This window comes from Budorcas taxicolor, chromosome 4 (assembly GCF_023091745.1).
Source record: "Budorcas taxicolor isolate Tak-1 chromosome 4, Takin1.1, whole genome shotgun sequence".
Lineage (NCBI taxonomy): Eukaryota > Metazoa > Chordata > Mammalia > Artiodactyla > Bovidae > Budorcas > Budorcas taxicolor.
Genome location: NC_068913.1, coordinates 84054571 through 84081858, shown reverse-complemented (window position 1 = coordinate 84081858; position 27288 = coordinate 84054571). Strand labels below are relative to the sequence as shown.

At 39.9% G+C, this 27288-nt stretch overlaps 1 protein-coding gene across 1 annotated transcript in view; it reads right to left on the bottom strand.

The window, feature by feature from the left end:
• Positions 1-10776: 10776 nt before the first annotated feature.
• VPS41 (VPS41 subunit of HOPS complex) overlaps positions 10777-27288 on the bottom strand; it is a 204790-nt gene continuing 188278 nt past the window's right edge. Inside the window, exons 23-29 of the mRNA XM_052638403.1 lie at positions 24454-24508; positions 23644-23784; positions 22274-22410; positions 15134-15233; positions 14703-14747; positions 12323-12402; positions 10777-11737 (exon numbers count right to left, since the gene is read on the bottom strand). Coding sequence (XP_052494363.1) covers positions 11657-11737; positions 12323-12402; positions 14703-14747; positions 15134-15233; positions 22274-22410; positions 23644-23784; positions 24454-24508 — 639 coding nt within the window. The 3' untranslated portion in view covers positions 10777-11656. The remainder of the gene's footprint in view (positions 11738-12322; positions 12403-14702; positions 14748-15133; positions 15234-22273; positions 22411-23643; positions 23785-24453; positions 24509-27288) is intronic.

The following is a 27288-nucleotide window of genomic DNA, read 5'->3' as shown; positions in this document are numbered from 1 at the left end:
GCCTGACTGCATGTGTTTGAATTCCAGCTGTACTCCCTGCTTGCTCCTTGACCTTAGACACATTGTTTAAGTGCCCCAGATTTTCCATTTGTAAAATGATGAGGCTGATGATGATAATAATAATAATAATAATGCCTGTCTCATACAGTTGATATGATAATACATGCAAAGTGCTTCAACAGTGCCTGACACAGTGAATGATCAGTGTTTGTTTTCATAATACTAAATATGTAGACGTTAGCACTGAAATCACAAAAGTAATTAAAGATTTATTGAGAACATCTCAAATTCTCCAAGATGGACATACTTAAACTAGTATAAGATTCTTTTGGCTGAAAACAAAAGCAAAATAAAACCACTATCACAAAATAACTGACTTTCTTTAAGGAGGGGAAGGGAAATATGAAATCCACAATGGTGTTCCTCTTCTCCAATACAAGTGGTATACCTTTGCTTTTCAGCTATGTTTCTATATTGGGCCCACGTGTAAGGTTTGTGTGTATGTCTGTGTGTACAAAGTAGGAGTTTCTCAGGTTAAAACAAAAAAGAAAATGTAGCAGCATAGCAGAAAGATCCCTAGATTTGGAAAAGAGAAATGCTGAGAGGGCTGACAGTAACAACAAAGACTTTCTAGTTTTAAGTCTTTAATACTAACAGAAATTCTGTTGTCTGCTACTTTAAGTCTTAAATACTAACGAAAATTCTATTGTCTGCTACCCAATATTCTTTTTAACTCCAGTGGAAAGAGATGTCCTGTGCATTGGCTCTGAACTTGGACATGTAATTTCTTTTTTACTTTCTTTTTTTAAAAACTGAAGTATAGTTGATTTACAATGTTGATTTCTGCTGTGCAGCAAAGTGATTCAGTAATAGACACATATTGATACACTTTTTATTTTATTTTATTTTTTATTTTTTAATTTTTATTATTTTTTAGATTTTTATTTTTACTTTATTTTACAATACTGTATTGGTTTTGCCATACATTGACATGAATCCACCACGGGTGTACATGCGTTCCCAAACATGAACCCCCCTCCCACGTCCCTCCCCATAACATCTCTCTGGGTCATCCCCGTGCACCAGCCCCAAGCATGCTGTATCCTGCATCGGACATAGACTGGCGATTTGATTCTTACATGATAGTATACATGTTTCAATGCCATTCTCCCACATCATCCCACCCTCTCCCTCTCCCTCTGAGTCCAAAAGTCCACTACACACATCTGTGTCTTTTTTGCTGTCTTGCATACAGGGTCATCATTGCCATCTTTCTAAATTCCATATATATGTGTTAGTATACTGTACTGGTGTTTTTCTTTCTGGCTTACTTCACTCTGTATAATCGGCTCCAGTTTCATCCATCTCATCAGAACTGATTCAAATGTATTCTTTTTAATGGCTGAGTAATACTCCACTGTGTATATGTACCACAGCTTTCTTATCCATTCATGATACACTTTTTAATAATCTTTTCCATTATGGTTTATCATAGGATATTGAATATTGATATTGTGCTGTATCATAGGATTTTATCCATTCTCTGTATAAAAGCTAACATCTGCTAACTCCAACCTCCTACTCTATTCCTCTGCCAACCCCCTCCCCCTTTGCAGGCACAAGTATGTTCTCTGTCTGTGAGTCTGTATCTGTTTCATAGATAAGTTCATTTGTGTCACATTTTAGATTTCACATTATCACTTCACTATAAGTGATATCATATGGTATTTGTCTTTCTCTGATTTACTTCAACTAGTATGCTCATCTCTAGTTGTATCCATGTTGTTGCAAATGGTATTTTCATTTTTCTTTATGACTGAGTAGTATTTCATTATATATGTGTATCACATCTTTATGCATTATTTTGTCGACGGACACTTAGATTGCTTCCATGTCTTAGCTATTCTGTATAGCGCTGCTGTGAACATAGGGGTGCATGTTACTTTTCAAATTACAATTTTGCTGGATATATTGTCACCCTGCTTATTTAACTTATATGCAGAGTACATCATGCAAAATGCCAGGCTGGATGAAGTACAGGCTAGAAACAAGATTGCCAGGAGAAATATCAATAACCTCAGATATGCAGATGATACCACCCTTATGACAGAAAGTGAAGAAGAACTAAAGAGTCTCTTGATGAAAGTGAAAGAGGAGAGTGAAAATGTTGACTTAAAACTCAACATTCAGAAAACTAAGATCATGGTATCTGGTCCCATCACTTCATGGCAAATAGATGGGGAAACAATGGAAACAGTGACAGACTTATTTTGGGGGGGCTCCAAAATCACTGCAGATGGTGATTGCAGCCATGAAATTAAAAGACGCTTACTCCTTGGAAGAAAAGCTATGACCAACCTAGACAGCATGTTAAAAAGCAGAGACATTACTTTACCAACAAAGGTCCTTCTAGTCAAAGCAATGGTTTTTCCAGTAGTCATGTATGGATGTGAGAGTTGGACTATAAAAAAAGCTGAGCACCGAAGAACTGGTGCTTTTGATCTGTGGTGTTGGAGAAGACCCTTGAAAGTCCCTTGGACTCCAAGGAGATCAAACCAGTCCCATCCTAAAGGAGATCAGTCCTGAATATTCATTGGAAAGACTGATGTTGAAGCTGAAACTCCAATACTTTGGCCACCTGATGCAAAGAACCGACTTATTTGAAAAGACCCTGATGCTGGGAAAGATTGAGGTGGGAGGAGAAGGGGACGACAGAAGATGAGATGCTTGGATGGAATCACCAACATGATGGACATGAGTTTGAGTAGGCTCCGGTAGTTGGTGATGAACAGGGAAGCCTGGCGTGCTGCAGTCCATGGGGTTGTGAAGAGTCGGACATAGCTGAGTGACTGAACTGACTGACTGACTGATCCGCAGGAGTGGGATTACGGGATCATATGGTAATTGTATTTTTAGCTTTCTGAGGAACCCACCTATGTTTTCCATACTGTCTGTACCAATTTATATTCTCACCAAAAGTGTAGGAGGGTTTTCTTTTCTCCACACCCTCTCCAGCATTTGTTATTTGACTTTTTCATGAAGGCAATTCTTACTGGTGTAAGGTAATAACTATTATAGTTTTGACTTGCATTTCTCTATTAGTGATGTTGAGCATCCTCTTATGTGCCTAATGGTCATCTCTATATCTTCTTTGGCAAAATATCAAGTTTTCTATCTTTCAGTTCAGTTTTGTTGTTGTTATTGAGTTGTATGAGCTGTTTTTTAATCAGTGAAAGTTCATGTTTAGAAAGCCATAGTATGAATACAGAACTATAGAAAGTGATGCATCCATGGAACCAACAAGTTTCAAGAAAGATGAGTCACAGGAGTTACCCATGCTAGCAAGGCTCTCTCCACTCTTTCTGTCATATTTCCAGTACTCCTTCCTAAGGAAAGATCTCCACACCCAGAGGGAGAATGATATCTTGCTCAGTCTATCAAGGGACATTTAGTAAGTGTCCCTTCTGCAGCATGACTTTTGAGATTGTAAGATATTTACTTCCTTTCAGGAACAATTTATTTGAGGAGGTAACTCATCCAGATGCTAGTCAGGATCTGGGAGCAAAAGAGTGGCAATGAGAATGCAAAAGATGGTGTGAGGGTGAGAAAAGATGGTGGACTGGATGTGGACACAGAGGAGGAGGGTTACTCAAAGATGAGGTTTCAGGTGGCATGAACTTTCAGGAGGAGGCAAAGCTTTTTTCTTTTTCTTTTTTTTTATGCTGGTGAGAAGGCTCTCAAGGGAGGAATATAAGGTGAAATGACAGCATGTCTACAATGAGAACATCCATCAGGAGAGGTTCACATTTACAAGCCATGCCACCCATATCATAAAATGCTATATATATAAAATATATATATCTATGTATCTTGATCAGGGGAGGAAGACTAAGCTTACTTTCACTCATTGAACACACATTTTCAAGTGCCTCTTTTGTATCACTCTGCCACAGGAAAGATGTAGCAATACATTCCTTCTTCTTTACTGAGTTCACAGTCCACACTCCAGGTCAGACACATAAGTGGAATTGGTGCATGCTATTTTGATATAGGAACTGCTATGGGTTGTTCTCCCCCTTGGGCATTCTAATATTGTTTCCTTGTTCACAGAAAGGCAGAGTTGATACAGCAAAGTAGGAGGAGTTCCAAAATAAATTCTTAAAAATTTAGAGTCAAGAGTTTGTAGCAGCCTCAACCTTTTGAGTACCCAAATTCAAAGTTTTACAGACTTGATCTTGTGAGAAGCAGTTTCACTGCCCTAGTAAGGAAGTATTCTGCTGGACTGAGGTAAAGCAGGAGGAGGAGACAGGCTCAGGGAGAAGAGAGCTGAGAAGGGTGCCTTACTCTGTGTCTCAGGACTGGGGTTCTCAGGTGGGGATGCGACACAGATGGACCCTGCAGAGAGGGCAGAAGCTCTGAGACCAGAAGGACCTCACTTTCTGTTTTTTCAATATATATATGTATGTGTGTGTGTATATATATATATATATATATATATTTTTTTTTTTTTTTTTTTTACAATATTGCATTGGTTTTGCCATACAATGACATGAATCAGCCACGGGGATACATGAGATGAAACAACATAACCTGGGTGTTAAATATTTGATTTGCTGATTCACCTACTTAATGTCCATGTTTATCAGATAACTTTCTTATTTTTACATATCTCCTCATTTAGGTTTTTTTTTTTAAATTTATTTTTTAATGTAAATTTATTTTCAGTTCAGTTCAGTTGCTCAGTCTTGTCCAACTCTTTGTGACCCCATGAATCGCAGCATGTCAGGCCTCCCTGTCCATCACCAACTCCCGGAGTTCACTCAGACTCGTGTCCATTGAGTCAGTGATGCCATCCAGCCATCTCATCCTCTGTCGTCCCCTTCTCCTCCTGCCCCCAATCCCTCCCAGCATCAGAGTCTTTTACAATGAGTCAACTCTTCACATGAGATGGCCAAAGTACTGGAGTTTCAGCTTCAGCATCATTCTCTCCTAAGAAATCCCAGGGTTGATCTCCTTCAGAATGGACTGGTTGGATCTCCTTGCAGTCCAAGGGACTCTCAAGAGTCTTCTCCAACACCACAGTTCAAAAGCATCAGTTCTTTGGTGCTCAGCTTTCTTCACAGTCCAACTCTCACATCCATACATGACCACTGGAAAAACCATAGCCTTGACTAATCAGACCTTTGTTGGCAAAGTAATGTCTCCGCTATCTAGGTTGGTCATAACTTTTCTTCCAAGGAGTAAGCGTCTTTTAATTTCGTGGCTGCAGTCACCATCTGCAGTTGGAGGTTAATTACTTTACAATATTGTATTGGTTTTGCCATACATCAACATGAATCCACCACAGGTATACACGTGTTCCCCATCCTGAACACCCCTCCCTCCTCCCTCCCTGTACCATTCCTCTGGGTCGTCCCAGTGCACCAGCCCCAAGCATCCAGTATCATGCATCGAACCTGGACTGGCGATTCATTCCACATATGATATTATACGTTTCAATGCCATTCTCCCAAATCATCCCACCCTTGCCCTCCCCTTTTGGACACAGAGTCCAAAAGCCTGTTCTATACATCTGTGTCTCTTTTGCTGTCTCACATACAGGGTTATCGTTACCATCTTTCTAGATTCCATATATATGCATTAGTATACTGTATTGGTGTTTTTCTTTCTGGCTTACTTCACTCTTTATAATAGGCTCGTTTCAGCCACCTCATTAAAACTGATTCAAATGAATTCTTTTTAATGGCTGAGTAATACTCCATTGTGTATATGTACCACAGCTTTCTTATCCATTCGTCTGCTGATGGACATCTAGGTTGCTTCCATGTCCTGGCTATTATAAACAGTGCTGTGATGAACACTGGGGTACACGTGTCTCTTTCAATTCTGGTTTCCTCAGTGTGTATGCCCAGCAGTGGGATTGCTGGGTTGTATGGCAGTTCGATTTCCAGTTTTTTAAGGAGTCTCCACACTGTTCTCCATAGTGGCTGTACTAGTTTGCATTCCCACCAACAGTGTAAGAGGGTTCCCTTTTCTCCATACCCTCTCCAGCATTTACTTCTTGTAGACTTTTGGATAGCAGCCATTCTGACCTGTGTGAAATGGTACCTCATTGTGGTTTTGATTTGCATTTCTCTGATAATGAGTGATGTTGAGCATCTTTTCATGTGTTTGTTAGCCATCTATATGTCTTCTCTGGAGAAATGTCTGTTTAGTTCTTTGGCCCATTTTTTGATTGGGTCATTTATTTTTCTGGAATTAAGTTGCAGGAGTTGCTTGTATATTTTTGTGATTGTTAGTTTCTTCATTTGCTATTATTTTCTCCCATTCTGAAGGCTATAGTTTCCTTTGTTTTGCAGAAGCTTTTAATTAGGTCCCATTTATTTTTGCTTTTATTACCAATATTCTAGGAGGTGGGTCAAAGAGGATCCTGCTGTGATTTATGTCAGAGAGTGTTTTGCTTATTTTCTCCTCTAGGAGTTTTATAGTTTCAGGTCTTAGGTTTAGATCTTTAATCCATTTTGAGTTTATTTTTGTGTATGGTGTTAGAAAGTGTTCTAGTTTCATTCTTTTACAAGTCGTTGACCAGTTTTCCCAGCACCACTTGTTAAAGAGATTGTTTTTTCTCCATTGTATATTCTTGCCTCCTTTGTCAAAGATAATGTGTCCATAGGTGCATGGATTTATCTCTGGGCTTTCTATTTTGTTCCACTGATCTGTATTTCTGTCTTTGTGCCAGTACGATTACTGTCTTGACGACTGTGGCTTTGTAGTAGCCTGAAGTCAGGCAGGTTGATTCCTCCAGTTCCATTCTTCTTTCTCAAGATTGCTTTGGCTATTTTGTATTTCCATACAAATTGTGAAATTATTTGTTCTAGCTCTGTGAAACATACCGTTGGTAGCTTGATAGGGATTGCATTGAATCTATAGATTGCTTTGGGTAGTATACTCATTTTCACTATATTGATTCTTCCAATCCATGAATATGGCATATTTCTCCATTTATTAGTGTCCTCTTTGATTTTTCACCAATGTTTTATAGTTTTCTATATATAGGTCTTTTTTTTCTCTAGGTAGATATATTCCTAAGTATTTTATTCTTTTCGTTGCAATGGTGAATGGAATTATTTCCTTAATTTCTCTATTTTCTCATTATCAGTGTATAGGATTGCTAGGGATTTCTGTGTGTTGATGTTATATCCTGCAACTTTATTATATTCATTGATTAGCTCTAGTAATTTTCTGGCAGAGTCTTTAGGGTTTTCTATGTAGAGGATCATGTCATCTGCAAACAGTGAGAGTTTTACTTCTTTTCCAATTTGGATTCCTTTTATTTCTTTGTCTGCTCTGATTTCTGTGGCCAAAACTTCCAAAACTATGTTGAATAGTAGTGGTGAGAGTGGGCACCCTTATCTTGGTCCTGACTTTAGGGGAAATGCTTTTAATTTTTCACCATTGAGGATAATGTTTGCTGTGGGTTTGTCATATATAGTGTTTGTTATGTTGAGGTATGTTCCTTCTATTCCTGCTTTCTGGAGGGTTTTTATCATAAATGGATGTTGAATTTTGTCAAAAGGCTTTCTCTGCATCTATTGAGATAATCATATGACTTTTATTTTTCAATTTGTTAATGTGGTGTATTACATTGATTGATTTGTGGATATTGAAGAATCCTTGCATTCCTGGGATAAAGTCCACTTGGTCAAGATGTATGATCTTTTTACTGTGTTGTTGGATTCTGAATGCTAGAATTTTGTTAAGGATTTTTGCATCTATGTTCATCAGTGATATTGGCCTGTAGTTTTCTTTTTTTGTGGCATCTTTGTCAGGTTTTGGTATTAGGGTGATGGTGGCCTCATAAAATGAGTTTGGAAGTTTACCTTCCTCTGCAATTTTCTGGAAGAGTTTGAGTAGGACAGGTGTTAGTTCTTCTGTAAATTTTTGGTAGAATTCAGCTGTGAAGCTGTCTGGTTGTGGGCTTTTGTTTGTTGCAAGATTTCTGATTACAGTTTCAATTTCCATGCTTGTGATGGGTCTGTTAAGATTTTCTATTTCTTCCTGGTTCAGTTTTGTAAAGTTGTACTTTTCTAAGTTGTACTTTTCTAAAATGGACAACTTTCTTTCAAGTTGTCCATTTTATTGGCATATAATTGCTGATAGTAGTCTCTTATGATCCTTTGTATTTGTGTTGTCTGTTGTGATCTCTCCATTTTCATTTCTAATTTTATTGATTTAATTTTTCTCCCTTTGTTTCTTGATGAGTCTGGCTAATGATTTGTCAATTTTATTTATCCTCTCAAAGAACCAGCTTTTGGCTTTGTTGATTTTTGCTATGGTCTCTTTTGTTTCTTTTGCATTTATTCACTTTCTGTTTTCTTTTAGAGGGAGTGAGTCTGCAAACTGAATGCCCACCCTTCTCACTCTCCTGCCACCTACCCACCCTCTTGGGTGTGGTGCGGAAGCAACAGAGAAAGACTACCGCAGTGGGTAAGTTGAGTTTTCCGGAGTCACAAGGTAGACAGATGTGTTGGGGGCTGGGAGAGCTGTGGTGGTCAGGAGAGCAGGGTCAAGGACCAAGGACCAGAGACCAGCTGGCTCTGCACACATCACAAGAGATGCTGGCAACAGATGCAGGTGATAGGTGGCTATGGGAATGATGGCATCTCCAGCAATGCCAGTGTGGACAGAGGTCAGCCAAGGCCCAGATGAGGCGTTAGATGCTTTAGAGAAATGTCGTGACCATGTTTTTATTTCAGCACCACTGTTCTGGGTCAGTGTACAGAACGGCCTGGGGACTGGCTCCCTCTGGGGTTCCTGCTTCTGGAGGTTGAGTGTTTCTTTCTCTCTTCTCCATCACCTTCACTACTAACATCACACTGCTTCTCATCACCCCTAAACCTGCATCGCAGGACATGGGCATTTCTTTCTAGATTTTATACAAGGACACTCAGCTCTATGTCCAGGAGTGTTTGTGAAGTCAAAGTTACTGTTTCATATCAAAATTAGTTTTGATTAAAATTTATCAAGCCCAAGTCCTGATAATCAGGCTCAAGTGGTGTGATATTTAGCACACAGAAATGTCTCTTTGCACAAATAGGTACATACATAACATTCCTTATTTAGTGCTACTGAGGGTGAACTTGAAAAGACACTGAGAAATGTGTATACTTTTATTTATAGAAAGTTTACTTGAAAAGAACGATCTGCACTGCTCTGTGCAGCTCATCCCCTTACAGAGGTGCAGTGGGTGTGAAGGCCCTGGCAGCCAGTTCTGGGGGGCCGGGTGAGGCATTCCTGGAAGGTCTGCCTCCTGTTTCTTCAGCTTCTTGGTGGTTCTGGAAGCTGTTCCACACTTCATGATAAATCTGTTTCTGCTCGTATAGCAGATTTTGTTTTCTATACACTGACCAAAACTGGTCAAATACTTTTTTTTTTTAAAGATCAAATGGGTACTGGTTAAGATCATGGGGCTCTGAAGGGTGACTGCATGGGTTTGACGTCCAGCTCTACCCCCTGCCTGCTCCTTGACCTTAAGACAAATTGTTCAAACTTTATGTGCCCAGCTTCCCCATTTGTAAAATGATGATAATGATAAATGCCTATCTCATATGGTTCATATGAATAATACATGCAAAGTGCTTGTATCAGTTGCTGACATGATATGGATGCTCAATGTTTGTTTTCATATATTAAATATATGTATTTTAGCAATAGAACCACCGAATTAAAAGCTATTGAGACTGTTTCAGAAATTCTCAAAGACAGACATACTTAAACTAGTATAAACATAATTGCTCAATTTTTTGTTTTCATAATATTAAATACAGATCATTTAGCACTAGAACAACCAGTTACATTTTTATTGAAAATGCCTGAAAAATTTTCAAAGATGGACATACTTAAACTAGTATAAAGTCTTTTGGGCTAAAAGCAAAAGCAAAATAAAACTGTTATTACAAAATAACTTTGAACTTAGTGGTTTCACACTAAAGAAACCTTTTAAGGAAAGGACGTGAAATTTGAAGTCAGCAACTACATTCTTCTCAAATGTAAGTGGAGTAGCTTTGCTTTTCAGCTATGTTTCAAATTGGGCTCACTTGTAAGGTTTTTTGTGTGTGAAGGAAGAATTTCTCTGGTTAAAAGGAAAACTTAGCAGTGTAGCAGAAATATCCCTAGTCGTGGAATACGGAAATACTGAGAGAGGGATGACAGTAACCTCTAACACTTTCTAGTTCTATATATTTAAGACTAACCAGTGAAGTCTGTTGTATTCTACTTAATATTCTCTTTAATCCCAGTGCAAAAAGATGTACTGTGCATTTCCTCTGAACTTGGCCATGTGATTTCTTAAAGCAGAGCCCTGCTCTGAAGTGAGAGAGTCACCTTTGTGGTAACATTTCTGCACTTTGATTTCTCTGCTGGTAAACCTGGGGATATAATATCTTCTTCTTGGGGTCAGGAGGTAGTCTGGGGAGTCCTATAAGAATGAAATGAGATGCTGCTCATGGCAACGACTGTACCAAGTTCAGTAGTTGGTATGTGCTTGGTAGTCATTAGCATCCCACCCTCTCCCCAAAAAGGCAGACACAGAAAGCTGCATTTATTCCCTCTCTTGGGACAAAGAGAGCAGGGACAGTGAATATGTGTTTTTCACTGGTTAGAGGATGGCAATGTAGCCCAAGGAAACAAAACCAGGGACTATGAGACATAGGCACAAGTTTGAGTTCTCTCCCTTTGTTTAATGCTATGTTCTACAAGGGCAAAGGAGGCTACAGGAAACATTGTCATGCCCATCCTCCAGCATCAGCTGCCTTTCTCCTGAGCATCTCTCAGATTCCACAGCATCACTCCTATCCTCCCTGCTAGCGACACCCACCCACACTCCCTCACACTCTAGGTGCTGAAACTCTCTTCCATTCCTTATGAGGGTGCCAGAATGCTTGATTAAAGTTGTACAACCCAGTAAAAGTGAGTCTTTCACAGTGGGAAGAGCTAACATTTATTCAATCAACAAACGCTGAGTGCTTGCCAGGGGCAGACACTGCTGGTCATTGGGACACAGAGAACATGTCATCGGTCAATGTGAAACTGCATGGCATCAGACTGCTCTTGTTATTCCCAGACATCACATAGTCAGTGACAATACGCACAATGTTTCATTCAATGCCAATTAAAAAGGTAAGCACAGTTGATGACATACTGAAAAAAAAAAGAAAGCCAAACCCAGAATCTGAGAATGGTTGCTGGCAGAGGATATGAAAACAAGGTCCAAGGTGTTGCTAGACAGCCTCAGTGGTGAGGCACTCAGCCATCTGGGACAACTCTCAGCAGTCCATGTTATGGCTGGACAGTTTTACTGAAATGTCACTTCCAACTCCAAGACTTCAGTTTCTCTTCCTAAATAATGAGTCAAACAAATAAATGATAAAATACTGACCCTGAATGCACATCTTTCAAGGTATGGCTAAGGAAAGCCCTAACTTCTTTGTCAACTGCAAAGAGAAACATCTAGTAGACAGAAGATGATGCAGAAGCTCTTAAGCATAATCTAAACATGTACAAATCTCTTAACAGCACTGGTGTCAACAAAAGCTTCTGCTGCTGCAAAAGCAGTCCTCAAAGAGCGGCGAGGAAGAGGCTGACAAACAGAACCGAGCTATTTTTTCATCTCCAAAATGGCACTTCCTGGTCCCCGGTGCTTCGCACTGCAGATGTTACAGAACTGCGCAGGAGAGGTCTAAAAAATGCAAGTAAAAATGCAGACTTTTAAAAAGATCATCTCCTTCTACTATCATATCCAGATGGGCTGCACTGATGGAGGATGGGGAGGAGGCCATGCGATGTCACTCCTTTCCCTGGAGGGTACAGCTGGTTCACATGGGATTCTGTCTAGACCAGCTGTTGTTCTGGGACTCAAAGGATGTCCCACAGAAAGACGAGCCTAATGTTACCCAGGGGCACCCCGGGGAACCCGCCTTGACACTGAAAAACAGTAGTGTTGTGATATAGAAATCAGGGTGAGAAAGTCAGACACAGTAAAATATGGTTCTCCCCACAGTTCTCATCTCTGGAGCCCAACAGTCATCGATTTTATCTGAACAAATTTACATACATGAGTATGCTTTGATCGTGTACTAAGCAGTTTAACATTTGAGAAATAGGCTCATCACTTTTTCTGATGTGACAAACTAACTGTGAGACACAGATGAAGGTTATAACTTTGAACCAGAGGATGTCATAAGAGGATGGTTATCATTTTAAGCACATCCCTCTGGCTGTACCAACTGCTTTCAAGTTGGTGGTGGCCAAGCCACCCACTCACCATGCTGGGCACGGGCAGGCACTCCTTGTGGAACATATGCCGGCAGTGGAAGACCACCATGCTGAAGGGCTTTGCTGCATCTAGGGGGAGAGGGCAGGGAAGAAAGAAGAGCTCAGGGCAACAGCAGTTTCATTTTCCAGCCAGAAGCTGCCCTGGGAAGATTGCTAATTTACAATTGCATCCCAGCCAGGTGGCATGGTTGAACACAGGGCAGGCATGAGTCCTGTTGCTCTGGGGTCCCCAGTTAGCTGCCTGGCTTCCCAATCAGTTACTGCAGCTACACACTGGGGATGATTTCATGGCAAGGCAACAGCATTTGTTGTAAAAAAAAAAAAAAAAAAAAAATCAGCATGTGTATGTGACTGTACAAGGTTCTCCCTCCCTCAGCCCTGTGTACACAATCGTGACACACCACATACTGAAGTGGATTCTGTGGTTTGTACGGATACTTTCTGCCTGAAAGCATCTGCATTTGCCGAGACCCTTCACTGACTTCAGGGCAGAGCTGGGCTAACATCCTTGGTGTGACCTTGCCCTGTGCTGGAAGTCCGCTTGGGCACTGCACCTCATCTGCTCCTGCTTGGTGTAGCCAGCTGAGTGCCAGTAAGATTTAACCTTTAACAGATTAAATTAGAAACCTGACTACACTGTGCAGGTGCATGTGGTTTCCTTCCGTTAAAACATTGACTAAAACACTACAAAAGCTCATTGCTTTTCCTACGCCCACTGCAGTTTTTTTTTTTCTATTTTTTATTATAGTGGATTTACAGTGTTGTATTCGTTTCTGCTCTACAGCAAACAAGATCGTACTGTGTAGCACAGGGAACTACAGTCAATATCCTAGGGTAATCCATAATGGAAAAGAACATGAATGGATATGTGTATGCCTGCACGCTAAGTTGCTTCAGTGGTGTCTGACTCTGTGCAATACTATGGACTCTAGCCCGCCAGGCTCCTCTGTCCATGAGATTCTCCAGGCAAGAATACTGGAGTGGACTGCCATGCCCTCATCCAGGGCATTTTCCCAACCCCAGGATCGAACCCACATCTCATTATGTTTCCTGCATCAGCAAGTGGATTCTTTACCATTAGCCCCACCTGGGAAGCCCCGGATATGTGTATAACCCACTGCAATTTTTAACATAAGCACTGAAAGTCCAAACCTCTACAGAAGACCCCAAGTGAAATGACTTCCTGTGCTCCTGCCCTATTAAATAATCCCTCAAAGCAAATGCTACACAAACTAGGTCTTGTAGTGCTTCTCCATGTTGAATTTACACATATGAAGCATTTTCTTAGCATCTCAAAAACTGCTTTAATTTCTACTTCAAAATACGGAAATCTCTCTTTTCACATCCTGTGTGTTATTTGCTCAGTCATGTCCAACTCTTTGGAACTCCATGTTTTGTAGCTCGTCAGGCTCCTCTGTCCATGGAATCCTCCAGGCAAGAATACTGGAGTGGGTAGCCATTTCCTTCTCCACGGGATCTTCCTGACCCAGGAATCAAACTTGGGTTTCTTGCATTGCAGGCAGATTGCGGATTCCTTACTATCTGAGCCACCAGGGAAGCCTAACACATCCTAAATGAGACGTATGTAAAATGGTTTTTTTTTTTTTTTAATATTTATTTGGCTGTGCCAGGTCTTAGCTGTGGCATATCAGGGATTGAACCTGGGCCCCCTGCATTGGGAGCACACAGTCTTAGCCACTGGACCACCAGGGAAGTCCCTAAAATGCTTTGATTGTAGTTGGTGATAGATATATATATTTACATACAAATAAACAAACGTGCACATCTTTTAAGGAAGCACAGTTTCCAATTAAAAGGTGAGTATCCATTTCCATTGAAATACATATGAGATAACTCAGGTGCCTAGAGCCACAAAGCAATGAAAAGTTTAAAGAAAAGTGGAAGCTACCTATAATTTTTTTCCCCAAGTATACATATGGTTCTTCTACCTTGGAATCTAAAGAAGTAGATGGTAAGTTTTCATTTTGTTTTGTTTTATACTAAGGCAGCGGTTCTTAAAGACTGTCCCCTGAACCAGTAGCATCCACATCACATGGGAACTTGTTAGAAATACAGATTTTTGGGTCCCACCCTGAACTATTGAATCACCCCCTACAGGGGTTGGGACCAGCAGTCTCAGTTTTAACAAGCCTACCCACAGATGCAGACTCACTCTAAAACTTGGGAACCTTACCCCTAAGAAATTGGCAGCCCCAGCATGCAACTGAGTAGGGATATGGCTGAAATTCTTCTCTAAGCTGAATTATCCCAAAAGTTTGATAAAGTGTAATTCGCTAACTTCAAAATTTTAACTCTGCTCGTCATTAACACATAACTGGGAATATTTTTCCTCCATCCAGCCATCTTACCTGATGGAAGAATAGGGGAAAGGCAGGACTCACAGATGTTCTCCTCTGCAAGGAAACACACACAGTAAGTCCCGTACATACGAACCTTCAGGTTTTGAACTTGCAGAGATGCAAACGTGCCCCTGGATGCCAGCTATTGTACCACACTACTGTACTTTTCAAGGTAAAGTACTGTAGATTTAAAATGTCTACTTTTGGGTTTGGTGGTTATGTATGATTTGTGTGAAAAAGCATTATAAACTTATTACAGTACAGTACTACATAGCCGATTATGTTAGTTGATACCTAAGCTAACTTTGTCGGATTTACGAACATGCTCTTGGAACATATGTAGGGGACTTACTCTACACTTGGGATTATACAATGTTTCTTTTTGTCCTGTCTGAAAGCGAGGCATGCAGTTTCAATATGATTCTTTCCATTTTACTCACCATCAACCAGAATGCCTTTCATTTGAGTTCGGTGCATCTTCTTTAGTAAGGACAGTGAGTCGGCTACGAGAATCTTCTTACAGCCTTCACGAAGCAGAATCTAACGCACACAATGTAAAAGAAAAACCACCTTGAAAAGATTCAAATATGGGGGAGAATCCTCTTACTATTCTCAGGTGGGGTCAGGGAGAGGTGGTTCCTTTCCCTTTTAAACCAGTTCCTCTGGCCACATTGTGAGCTTCCATTCTGGGTTTGGGGGTTAGGTATTGTTTTGGAAATTGGGAGAAGCTGTGTGAGGTATGCTTAAGCCAGATGTTGTTTTTCACTAGAACTCGCTGCTTTTCCAAGAGGAAAACACTGAAGGCCTCGGGAGGCTCTGGTGCAGCATCTACATCTTCTTCTGGCCCAATGGGTCTGAGCGCACATGGTTCTGTGGGGCTCCATGGAAATTCACATGATGGAGACAACATTCAAGGCCTTCTGGGAGGCTTGGTGCAGCATCCACGTCGTCTTCTTCTGGCCCAATGGGTCTGAGCACACATGGTTCCGTGGGGCTCCATGGAAATTCACATGATGGAGACATCACTGCCTCCCTGCTGCCCAGCTCTGGGTCACGACACAGCCTCATCCTGCCCTTCTTCACATCGAAGTCACTCTCGACTCTGAAGCCTCTGTGGCTGTTCTGCTTTCACAGTTTCAATGCGTGCCATCAGGGAAGGAAACTGGAAGCGGCCAACTGTGGTCCTCCATCCCAGATCAGCTGTAATACCACGTCTTCCTCTCAATCCCAAGGAGCACCGGTGTTGGGTGCATGCAGCCCGAGGGCTTCCCCCCTCATTATATGAGGGCAAAGGGCCATGGAAACGGAAGTGATGCCCAAAGTTCTGCACCCACCATTTCGAGAGTTGATGAACAGGAAACTGCATGATTTTACTGTTTCTACGTTGAGAAACTGCCTATGAAGTTTCATTCTTCAAAATGCTGCTGGAAATTGAATTTTTCAGATTCATTTAAAACAAACTTGAACAGATGTCATGAAAGCATACAGAAAGATGAGAAAAATAGAGTAGAAAAGATCTAAAAAATACTGATGTTGGTAAACTTTTTAAAAAAACTTACTACCAAACATACCTAGCTGCTCTAATACTAAAATAAAAGCTTAACACAAATAGTGTCAATCAAAAGCAAAATGTTTCCAAAAGTCAGCTGTAGTTTCTGTAATTGTTACAAGCATACTTTGTTCTACTGTAAGATTAATTAAGAATGTATTTATGAGATAGCTGTTGAAAACTAACACAAAACTCTAGATTCTCCCTATTTTTCCTTATTTCTCTGCAATTCATCATTATTGATAATGATCCCAACCAAAAGCAAAGTGCTAGGCTTACCTTTTATACAGTAGTAAGAAGAGGGTACATCAGCGAAGTTATTATGGTTCATTAGAAAGAGCTGCCATGGGAAAAAAATGTCATACAAGGCTGCCAAGTTTCTGAAATTTCTATTTTAAAAGACTCTTTGAATGTTGAACTTTTTGCTGACACTGTCTTGTTTTGCTGACACTGTCTTGTAATGCTTTTCGGCAGCATGGCACATGAGATGGTCACCTGGCTTCATAAACCCCTGATATGATACCAGAGCCAGACTGGGAAACCATTTTACCTACTTTCTAATCTATCATTTAAATCACAATGCAATGGGATTTGAATTCTATTTGAAAAAAGCTTTGCCTTTTGTCAGGTTTATTATCGAAGATGAATTGCAGAGAAATAAGACAGAAAGACTCATTGAGTTCTCATGTTGGAGTTGAAAAAATGATTCAAAGTATGCATGTAACTAAGTGATTGCTGCTGCTGCTGCTAAGTCACTTCAGTCGTGTCCAACTCTGTGTGACCCCGCTATAATTGGTTGTCATAAGCACTTATGTGATGAGGCCAAACAGAAATAATTTTAAAGGAAAAAATAGATTTTATCTTAAATGTTTATATAACTTTAATTTTCAAGAATATTAAAAACTATCTCTTAGAAGAAATTACGAGCTTATATACTGTGAGTTGAAACCCATGTGAGACCAAGAAAAGGTAAGAAAGCGGCCACTGTTTCCTCTTAATTTGTCTCTGGATTTCGAAGTAGAGACCTGTGGGGAAATGACAAAGTCACAGGGGACTGTGTGTACATTGTGCTCAGGTGTGTTTGACTCTGTGACCCCCATGGTCTGTGGCCCACCAGGCTCCTCTGTCCATGGAATTTTCCAGGCAAGAATACTGGAGTGGGTTGCCATTTTCTCCTCCAAGGGATCTTCCTGACCCAGGATCAAACCTGTCTCTCCTGTATTGGCAGGCTGATTCTTTACCAACTGAGACACCTGGGAGGCCTCCACAGGAGATTATAGAAAAAGTAAATATGGGGAAAGAACTTGGATAAACAGATGTCTGGAGTCATTTATTTATTTAACTGTGTGTGTACATGTGTGAAATTTAACTAAATGGAAGTGTTAAAGCTTTTTGCTTCTCTTAGGAATATTCATTCAGCTCAAGAGCTGCTCAAGCAAAGGGCTGCATTCTGCTCACTTCCTGGTCCATGAGATAATACGTGGAGGCTCTGTGAGTACCTATCCAGTGTGGGATCTAACACAGTAGGCACTCAAATATTTAAATCAATATGTCTATAAGCAATCAAACATATAGCATTAAAAAACATATACTGATTGCTTCTTGGCATTTTGGCTAAGATCAAGTGTAAAAAAGTTATATGGAAAAAATCTAAATTACTTTATTACAGACTCCAAAATAAGTATTACGGATGATTTCCACAGAAATGTTACATTAATGCTATGCAGCTGCATTTGCTACAGAAAGACATGTTTATGAAAGGACCCTCTTAAGAATTTGATAGAAATTCTTTACAGCCCATCTAATCTCGAGGCTCTTAAATGTCAATGCAGAACCCAGTGCCATGCTGAGTGTTTAAGAAACACCAGGGTGGTCTACGGATTTGCTCCCTGTTCTTCTCCCACAGATCTGGGGTGGTACCAGAAACTAAGTAATTTTCTTTAAAAAAGTCAGAATATTCTGGTGTACAGCCAGGCTTAACAAGTAATTGATTTAATGGGAAAAACTGACATCCAGAAAGTTTACAGGCCCCTCCCAAAGGTCAACAGAATTAATGGCAAAGCTGGGACTAAAGTCTGGGTCTGCGAACATCATGCCCACAGCTCTTCAAAGACAACAGGCTACCTGTTCATCTTCTAGGCCAATCCTATATATTCCTGTTGCAACCTGCCCATGTAATGACTGCATCTCCAGGGACCAAAGGGACAACCAGTGAGAAGTACAGAAGGTTTAGTCAGAAGGTCTGGGTTCAAATCCAGTTCATCAACTTCTCAGACTGGTAAGTCAAAACTTTCTGAAATGCAAGTCTTATATATAAAATAGAGATGAGAGTTCCTTAAGGACCATTGTAAAGATAAATACTGTCAAGTGTTTAAAAGCAAAGGTGCTAGGACGCTTAAGAATTCTAAATAAGCTCTTAAAAAAAAAAAAGGGCAAGAAAAGTGGATATAAATGCTAAATATTGGGTTGGCCAAAAAAGTTGAGATTTTTGCATAACATCTTACAGAAGAACTGAACAAACTTTTTGGCCAACCCACTAAATATAAGGAATAAAATTTTTTACAAATATAAAACACAGCATAAAAGTTTAGAAATTGCAGCTTCTTGTAAAAATGGAAATATCATTATATATTGTTTTGTAAGTAACTTATATCAAAACAAATGCTATTTGTCTTGAAATCAGACCTAGAAACACTTTAAGTTTACGAAGTATGATAAGGGCTACTTTTATCTTACCTCATGAAGCTTTGAAATTCTATTGAACCGTCATGCTAACAATATAACAAGGTATACAAATGTGTAAAAAAAAAAATTAAACATTGATAATGTGGTTAATTATTTCCTTAACATTAATGATGTCATAGACAGTTGAAGCTTAGCTTTCAGCTTCTAATTCCGTTTAGATGGAATTAGACAGGATACTGAAAAAAGTTATTGCATCTTAGAAAACATGAAATTTTAAAACCAGAAGTGATGTTCAGTTTTTTCCCCCCAACTTTCTAACTTTTCTCTTTCCAAACAGCAATTCACTTGAGGAGTCCTCCCCCAAAGCACTTTCAATACCAAGTAAGTTGTAAAATTCTGTCTACTGAATTATAAATCTGACCCTTAGATTACCAATGCAAATCAGCAAAAAAGGTGCTGAGAAGCTCTGTGATAACCTGTGTCTTAACACTTGACCACAGTTTCCTACATTTTACTGAATGGTTCTTAATGTCTCCCAAGGTCATTCCCCCCAACGCCCTGCCCCCAGGCATAACAGGGTCCAGATTCTTGCTGATTCATGGACCTGCAAAATTTCCCCTAAATTTTTTGGATGTCATTGTCAGAGTTGAAATTTTTTAGCCTGTTAAAACATGTAAAAATCAACCATAGTTTTATGAAACAACAACAAAGACTAGACAGAATTTTAAAAGTATGTGAAACCTTTCTAGAAAATTCAGACTGCTCCATAAATAGATTCAAGTTATTTTTATAGTGATCCCCAGTAGGTTGTCAGGGAAAGAAAATAAAGTCATTAATGAAAAGAAGTATCCTTTTTCATAGAAAATAATTCTAAACTTTTCATATATAAGCAGGAAGTACCTCCTGGAACTCTGAACAACCTGCCCCAGTAGAGCATTTTCTCTCTGCGTCCTCCAAGGAGATGTCTGAGGTCCAGAGAAGACTAGAGATGCAGCCATTCCCACAGACCCCACCCTTTTCTCCATGAGTTCCTCCCATTCTGTCCCAGAAGCCCCTCTCCATGGTTGGGGTATTACAGGCTACCTTGGATCCCCAGGCAAAATAACTCCCAGCCTCTTTAATATACCAGGGGCTGCACACTTACACATCTTAAGGAAAAGCTCTCACTTAAAAATGTAATGAAAAAGATAAAATATTGACTTCGCAGCTGATTAGTGGCTAATTTTTTAGATGGAATTCACTTTGCACCTAATAATTTTATTTTTATTCCTGGCTGATTCAAAACTATGCAAATATAGTCATAAAACATTAATGAGCAGTGAGACCTAGCAGTGACCCTGAGCTTGGTTCTCTGGAAAGAGCCTAGGAAGAGGGATCTATTAGGTGTTTTTGGAGGTACTGTAGTGGCTGAGAAAAAAGTGATGCATAATTTTCAACTGAGAGGCTAGGCTTCATGCAGGAGAGCTGGAGGACAGAAGGGGTAATTATTTGGTCACCTTTCTTGGGGTAGAGGTGTAGAGACACTTAAACGACCTCTTGACAAGTTGGAATTTGCAATTTCCAGGCAGACCCGGGGTGTTGAGAGCTGAGGAGCTACAGATCATTGTCAAGCTCACTCACGTCCAGGGCTTTACAGGGTCTGACGCTGGAACTGCTCTCCCTAACGCCAAATTCATGCTTCAGGATAAAGTGACTCATTTCCGGTCTGGACGGTTCTTCTGCATCCCTTGAGAGCTGCACAAAGCACAAACCCCTCCTTGTCACCTCTCCTCACCTAGTAACCCCTTCCTACATTTCCCTTTCCTTCCTGGCCTTCCTCCTTCCTCCAGCAACCTTTCTCTGGGTCACCCACAAGCCTCCAAATTCCACTGAAAACAAATGCTTATTTCTCTGGAAGGTTTCTGCAGAAGAGTTTGTTTTCCTACTTGCCTAAACCAAGTACTCGTTTCTCTCAACCTCCCACAAGCCTTCTAAGCCAAGCCTTCCGGTTCTGTCACATCCGCCCTCAGGAAAACCTATTCTCCTTAAAGCTGAGTTATCCAGTAAGGCCAGTCAGCTTATTGGATGTTAACTCCTGGTGTGAGGAGAAAGCTGGACCCTGGCTCACAACTCAGGGCCCACCAGACAACTCCTGCCCTCACAGTTTCTTGACTAATTCCATTCCCATGACCTCTCCCATCACTGTACTTTCTGAATGCAGTCACAAAGACTCCTTTGGAAATGTTTAACAATATCTTCCTCCCTGGCCACAGGCTCCGGGCCCTCCAGCTCTGTCAGTCCTTGACATTTCTCATTTTTCTTTTTGATACCACTGATCTTCCTCATTTTCTTCTCCTTTTCACCCAGTCTCTGACCTGAACTCCAAGTGCAGCAGGTGCTGTGCAAATCCTCATCACGTGCTCCCCCTTTCCTACCCTGGAGACCACTTCTCTCCCCACAACCCTGTCTTTTGGCTCCACCTGCAAAATCTCTGTCTCCAGGAAAGAAATTTCATCCCCCTTTAACCAAAAACTCATTTCCAAATGAGCTAGAGAAAGAACAGTCTGAATTTTTCAAGAAATGTGCTTTAAATAGTTTCAAGTTCTCTGGACGCTACTAGCATTCCGAAATACAGTCACTGCTAGAGGCTATTTTAAGGAAAAGATCAGGATGCTCTGTGATTGGCATGTTAATTATTTATATGAAGATAATGAGTTCTATGGCTCTTATCACAAATTCTGAATTATTGAGGGTACTAAACTTGTAATACTCTAGAAAAACTGACAAAAGGTAAAACAAATTCTGTATTTTAAAATCTTTCAGGCAATATGATACTGAGTGGCTTCAAGGAAAACAAAATTTTTTTTTTTTTTTTCATTTCTCCAAATGGACACAATGCTCATTCTACTTCAAAATGGTTCAGGTGGTCTGATCTAAAAGCCACTGTAACACTCCCTCACACGCTCCAAGGCCATGCTAAGTTTACCCTATAAATGTGAGAATGCCTGCTCACAAGGAGAGAAAATCTGGGGATGGATAAAAAATATGTATGCTTCCTTAAAGGGTGCTATTTGTAGCTTCTTTATTTGAAAAATATTCCAAATATCTGAGCCTAAGAACACTGTGACTATCAAACTGAATGGATGTCCACAATAAACCCTAGAAATGTTTATCCAGTAGTCAATTTACTCAGCGATTTTCCAGGCAATAGTACTGGAGTGGATTGCCATTTCCTTCTTCAGGGGATCTTCCTGACCCAGGGATAGAACCCGGGTCTCCTGCATTGTAGACAGCCGCTTAACCGTCTGAGCCACCAGGGAAGTCAATTTACTCAGCAATGACCACTTATTCAAGGAAGGATACTTACTTGTAAATTGTAGTCTTGTAGAATTTTAACTAAGGAGTCTCTCAAATTAGGAATCTCCATTCCTTCCTTAATACGGTGAATTAGTAGAATCGGGTCAACATGCGTGCCAATGTTGTTTAACAAGCCGGTGATAAATGCTACAGGATACCACAGAAATCAACATATAAGCAATGGAATGGATGCAATTTTAGGCAAAAAGCTATTTCCTTTTATTAAGTGTTAAAACCATCCGAACTTTAAATCCTCCCAAGAACTAATCTTCCTTTACTTTCCTCAAAGAAGCAGCAAAATGATAAGAGATTTTAAAAGAAAATGAATTGGAGAACAAATGATTACTTCAGAACACAGTCTGTGATGTCAGAGAGGTGACTTAATATTTATTGAGAATATACTATGGTGCAGTTATCGTATATTTTTCTCCAATATTCTGCAAGGTGGGAATGTTTTTTGTTCCCATTTTATGGAAAAGGAAAAAACAGAATTGTTAATGAATTCATCCAGGATCACGAAACTAGCAATTTTTGAACCCAAAATCAAAGCCAGGCTAGGCCCAGGTTCAAAGTGTGCTTCATTACCACTCTACCTCCTGTAAGATCCTTGAACTGCTACTCTAGTATGCTAAACTAGATTCTCAAAGTACCTTAATCTGTAATGAACCTGAATAACACCCTCTGGTATCTCAGGAAAAAAAAAAAATTTTAACAGTGGTTTCTAGAACTTGAAAATCTTGAAATAGATAAGCCTTCTGACCAAAAAATAAAAAGGGGGAAGGGAGAGATTTTAAACCAAGACTGTTAGTTTCTGAATCATATCTACATCTTTAAAAGAGGACTTTCATTAACTTTTGTTTCCTTCCAAAATGGGAGACCCAAGCAGATGGTCAGAGAGGCAGCAGACAGACACTCCTGGTGTTGCACTGATAAAACAAGGCAGGAAAGAGGCTCAGTGCTACAGCAGCAAACCTCCAAATATAGTCAATGTCCAGTAATGGTTATGGGTTTCCATAAAGAGAACTGATAAGGGCTAGACTACACACTTTCAAAATAAATGCCCGCTGTACACAAACAAAACCAGAATCTTTTATTTTGTTTGGGTGCAGTAGGTAAAACTATGCTTCATGAGAGCAGAGTTAATATCATGTCAATCACTTGTTCTTTATCAAGTTCAGCTAGCTAACATGAATTATTAAGGCTCTAGACTTCCCTGTATAGGGAGAGTTTAGGAAATCATTACTATGTACCTGACTTATTTTTATTATAGATACTTCACCATATTTTTAACTCAGTGCATCTTGAGATGATTCTTACTCTAGACACAACTGGCTAAATCAAGAGAAAGAAGTTATGAAGGCAGATGGGTTTTCTACTTACGTGGTTTGTCGATGGAATATAAAATCAGATCTTCCCAGAGTTCTGCATCGTCCTGCTCTTTGGCAAATTCAATCGCTTTATCAACATCATGCAATTCCTCCATGATCATCTTCAGGGCGCTTCGGCTATTACCCATTCGGCCTAGAACAATGTGAGAAACACGTTTAGGCTCATTTAATTAAACGTTTTAAGATAAACCACATCTTGCTTTAGTTGTTTACATAGTTTGACAGTGTGACAAAAAGCGTATTTCCTTATATGACAACTATAACTTAGTAAAATAAATCCTAATTTCTAGGTATTTACTTTGTACTGAGTATTCACTTAAGTGCTTCACATGAATTACTTCCTGTAATCACTATAATCTGAGGAAGTATGTTCTATTAATATTTCAGTTTTATAAAAAAGGACAGACATGTTAGTCACTTGCCAAGATCATAGAGCTACTAAATGGCAAATCTGGAATCTGAAACCAGGTCTGTTAGATTCTGACTTCTTTCTGATGAAAAGCAGAAAAAGAAAAAAAGAACAAATTTGTCAACCCATCCACAATTTATTTTGATTTACACTGTAAAGTGTGAACTGATAGTTTTATTACACAATACTAATTATCTCAGTAGCACTTATTAAATAATGCTACCTTCTTTATTGAGCTATGAAGTCTCCTTTTCCAAATATTAAATTATTATATAAAACAGGCTTTAACCTCTGTTACTTTGGTCTAAAACCTATGTCCATTCTTGGAAAATTTATATCACGTTGTCACCCCACTCTAGTTTATGGGGACCAAAATGAATCAAAGCTACTTACTCAAAAGATAAACTGTCTCTTCTACAAAGTTTCTCTGTTGACAGATCTCAAGAGCCTTCAAATAAAGCAAGGTAAAAATGTTACGTGTTATCATATGAAAACAAATATCTACAGTCACTTAAACATACGAGTTTGAAAGAATTTTTCCACTGCCTCCCTTTAAAAACAAAGCAGAAGTAAATAAGCCTCTTTAAGTTTTGTTTGTAGCTATCCAGATTTCCCTGAGAGGTGCTGGACCCTACACAATTTAACTGATAACATATTTAAGGCAGAACATTCCAGAGCGAAGGCAGAAAGCAAGATGCTGAAACAAAGGTTCCTCCCAACAAAGCTTTCTTTCTTTCTGCTACTTGAGGTTTCTTCATGGAACTGGTCTAAGCCCTGTTTCCTTCCACTGGATTGTAAGCTCCAGGAAGGGACTACTGTTCACAGCTGTATGTACCCTGTAAAGAGCAGTAAACATTTGCTGCATAAAGAATTAAACACTGGGGTGGGACTATTTCTATTGCTGGCTTACAGGGTCTAGAAGAAATCTCTGTTCAAGGATCTGTCAAAGGTGGGAGGAAAACTGAAAAGATATGTGCACCCTAATGTTCATGCAGCACTATTTACAATAGTGAAGACATGGAAACAACCTGAACGTCCATCAACAGATGAATGGATAAAGAAGACGTGGTACATATGTACAATGGAATACTACTCAGCCATAAAAGAACAACCAGTCCATTCTGAAGGAGATCAACTCTGGGATTTGGAAGGAATGATGCTAAAGCTGAAGCTCCAGTACTTTGGACACCTCATGCGAAGAGCTGACTCACTGAAAAAGACTCTGATGCTGGGAGGGATTGGGGGCAGGAGGAGAAGGGACGACCCAGGATGAGATAGCTGGATGGCATCACGGACTTGATGGACCTGAGTCTGAGTGAACTCCGGGAGTTGGTGATGGACAGGGAGGCCTGGCGTGCTGCGATTCATGGGGTCGCAAAGAGTCGGAAACGACTGAGCGACTGAACTGAACTGAACTGATAAAAGAACAAAACTGGTTATTTGTAGTGATCTGGATGAACCAAGAGTCTGTCATACAGAGTGAAGTCAGAGAAAACAAATATCATATATTAATGCATTATATATAGAATCTAGAAAAACTGTACACACTATCCTATTTGCAGGGCAGGAACAGAGATGCAAATGTAGAAAATGGACTGGTGGACGTGGGGGTGAGGAGGGAAGGGGAGGGTGGGACGAACTGGGAGAGCAGCCCTGTCGTATATACACAACAGTGTACACGAGCTAGCTGCAGAGCACAGGGATCTCAGCTTGGCACTCTGTGATGACTTGGAGTGGGATGGCGATGACGGGGTGGGAAGGAGGATCGAGAGGGAGCGGGTATACATATGCATATAGCTGACTCATACTGCTGTACAGCAGAAACATTGTAATTATATTCCATTAAAAAACAATAACACTTTAGAATTGGAATGAAACTAAGACAATGTTTTAGAATTGTTTAGTAACTAAGTCATGTCCAACTCGTTTGGGACCCTATGGGCTATATCCTACCAGGCTCCTCTGTCCATGGGATTTCCAGGCAAGAATACTGGAGTGGGCTGCCATTCCCTTCTCCAGGGGATCTTGCTGGTATGGAATCTTTACCACTGAGCCACCCAGTACACAATCATTTAAATGAGAAAATGAGAAGACCTGAAGGTCACAGTGAGCAAGAAACACCACTAATTTGATTACTCACACAATTCCTTTAAAAATTATGTAGCAGACAAAAATGGAAATATAGATTAGTGGAATAGGGTAGAAAGCCCAGAGATAAACCCACGTACCAGTGGTCACCTAATCTATCACAAAGAAGGCAAGGATATACAATGAAGAGAAGACAGTCTCTTCAATACATGCTGCTGGGGAAACTGGACTGTTACACGTAAAAGAATGCAATTAAAACACTTCCCAATACCATACACAAAAATAAACTCAAAATGGATCAAAGACCTAAATGTAAGGCTGGACACTATAAAACTCTTAGAAAGGATACTCTTTGACATAAATTGTAGCAAGATCTTTTCTGATCTACTCCTAAGAGTAATGAAAATTAAAACAAAAAGAAATAGGACCTCATTAAACTTAAAAATTTTTGACAGCAAAGGGAACCATAAACAAAACAAAAAGAAGAGAAAATATCTGCAAATGAAGCAACCCACAAGGTATTAATCTCCAAAATATACGAACAGCTCATGTAGCTCAACATCAGAAAACAACCCATTCAAAAAAATGAGGGGGAGCTAGAAACAGACATTTCACCAAAAAAGATATACAGACGGCCAACAGCCACATAAAAGATGCTCAACATCATTAAATATTAGAGGAATGCAAATCAAACTACAATGAGGTATCTCACATCATTAAAAATGGCCATCATCAAAAAATCTACAAACAATAAATGCTGGAAAGTACGTGGAGAAAAGGGAACCCTCTTGCACTGCTGGTGGGAATGTAAATTGATACCATCACTGTGGAGAACAGTATGGCGGTTCCTCAAAAACTAAAAATAGAGCTACCATATGACCCACCAGTCCCATTCCTGGGCTTATACCTGGAGAAAACCGTAATTCAAAAAGATACATGCACCCTAATGTTCGTTGCAGCTATTTACAACAGCCAGGACACAGAAACAACTTAAATGTCCATCAACAGAGGGCTGGATAAAGATATTACATCTATACAATGAAATACTACTCAGTCATAAAAATGAAGGACACTGTGCCATTTGCAGAGATGTAGACGGACCTAGAGAGTGTCATACAGAATGAAGTCAAAAAGAAAAAA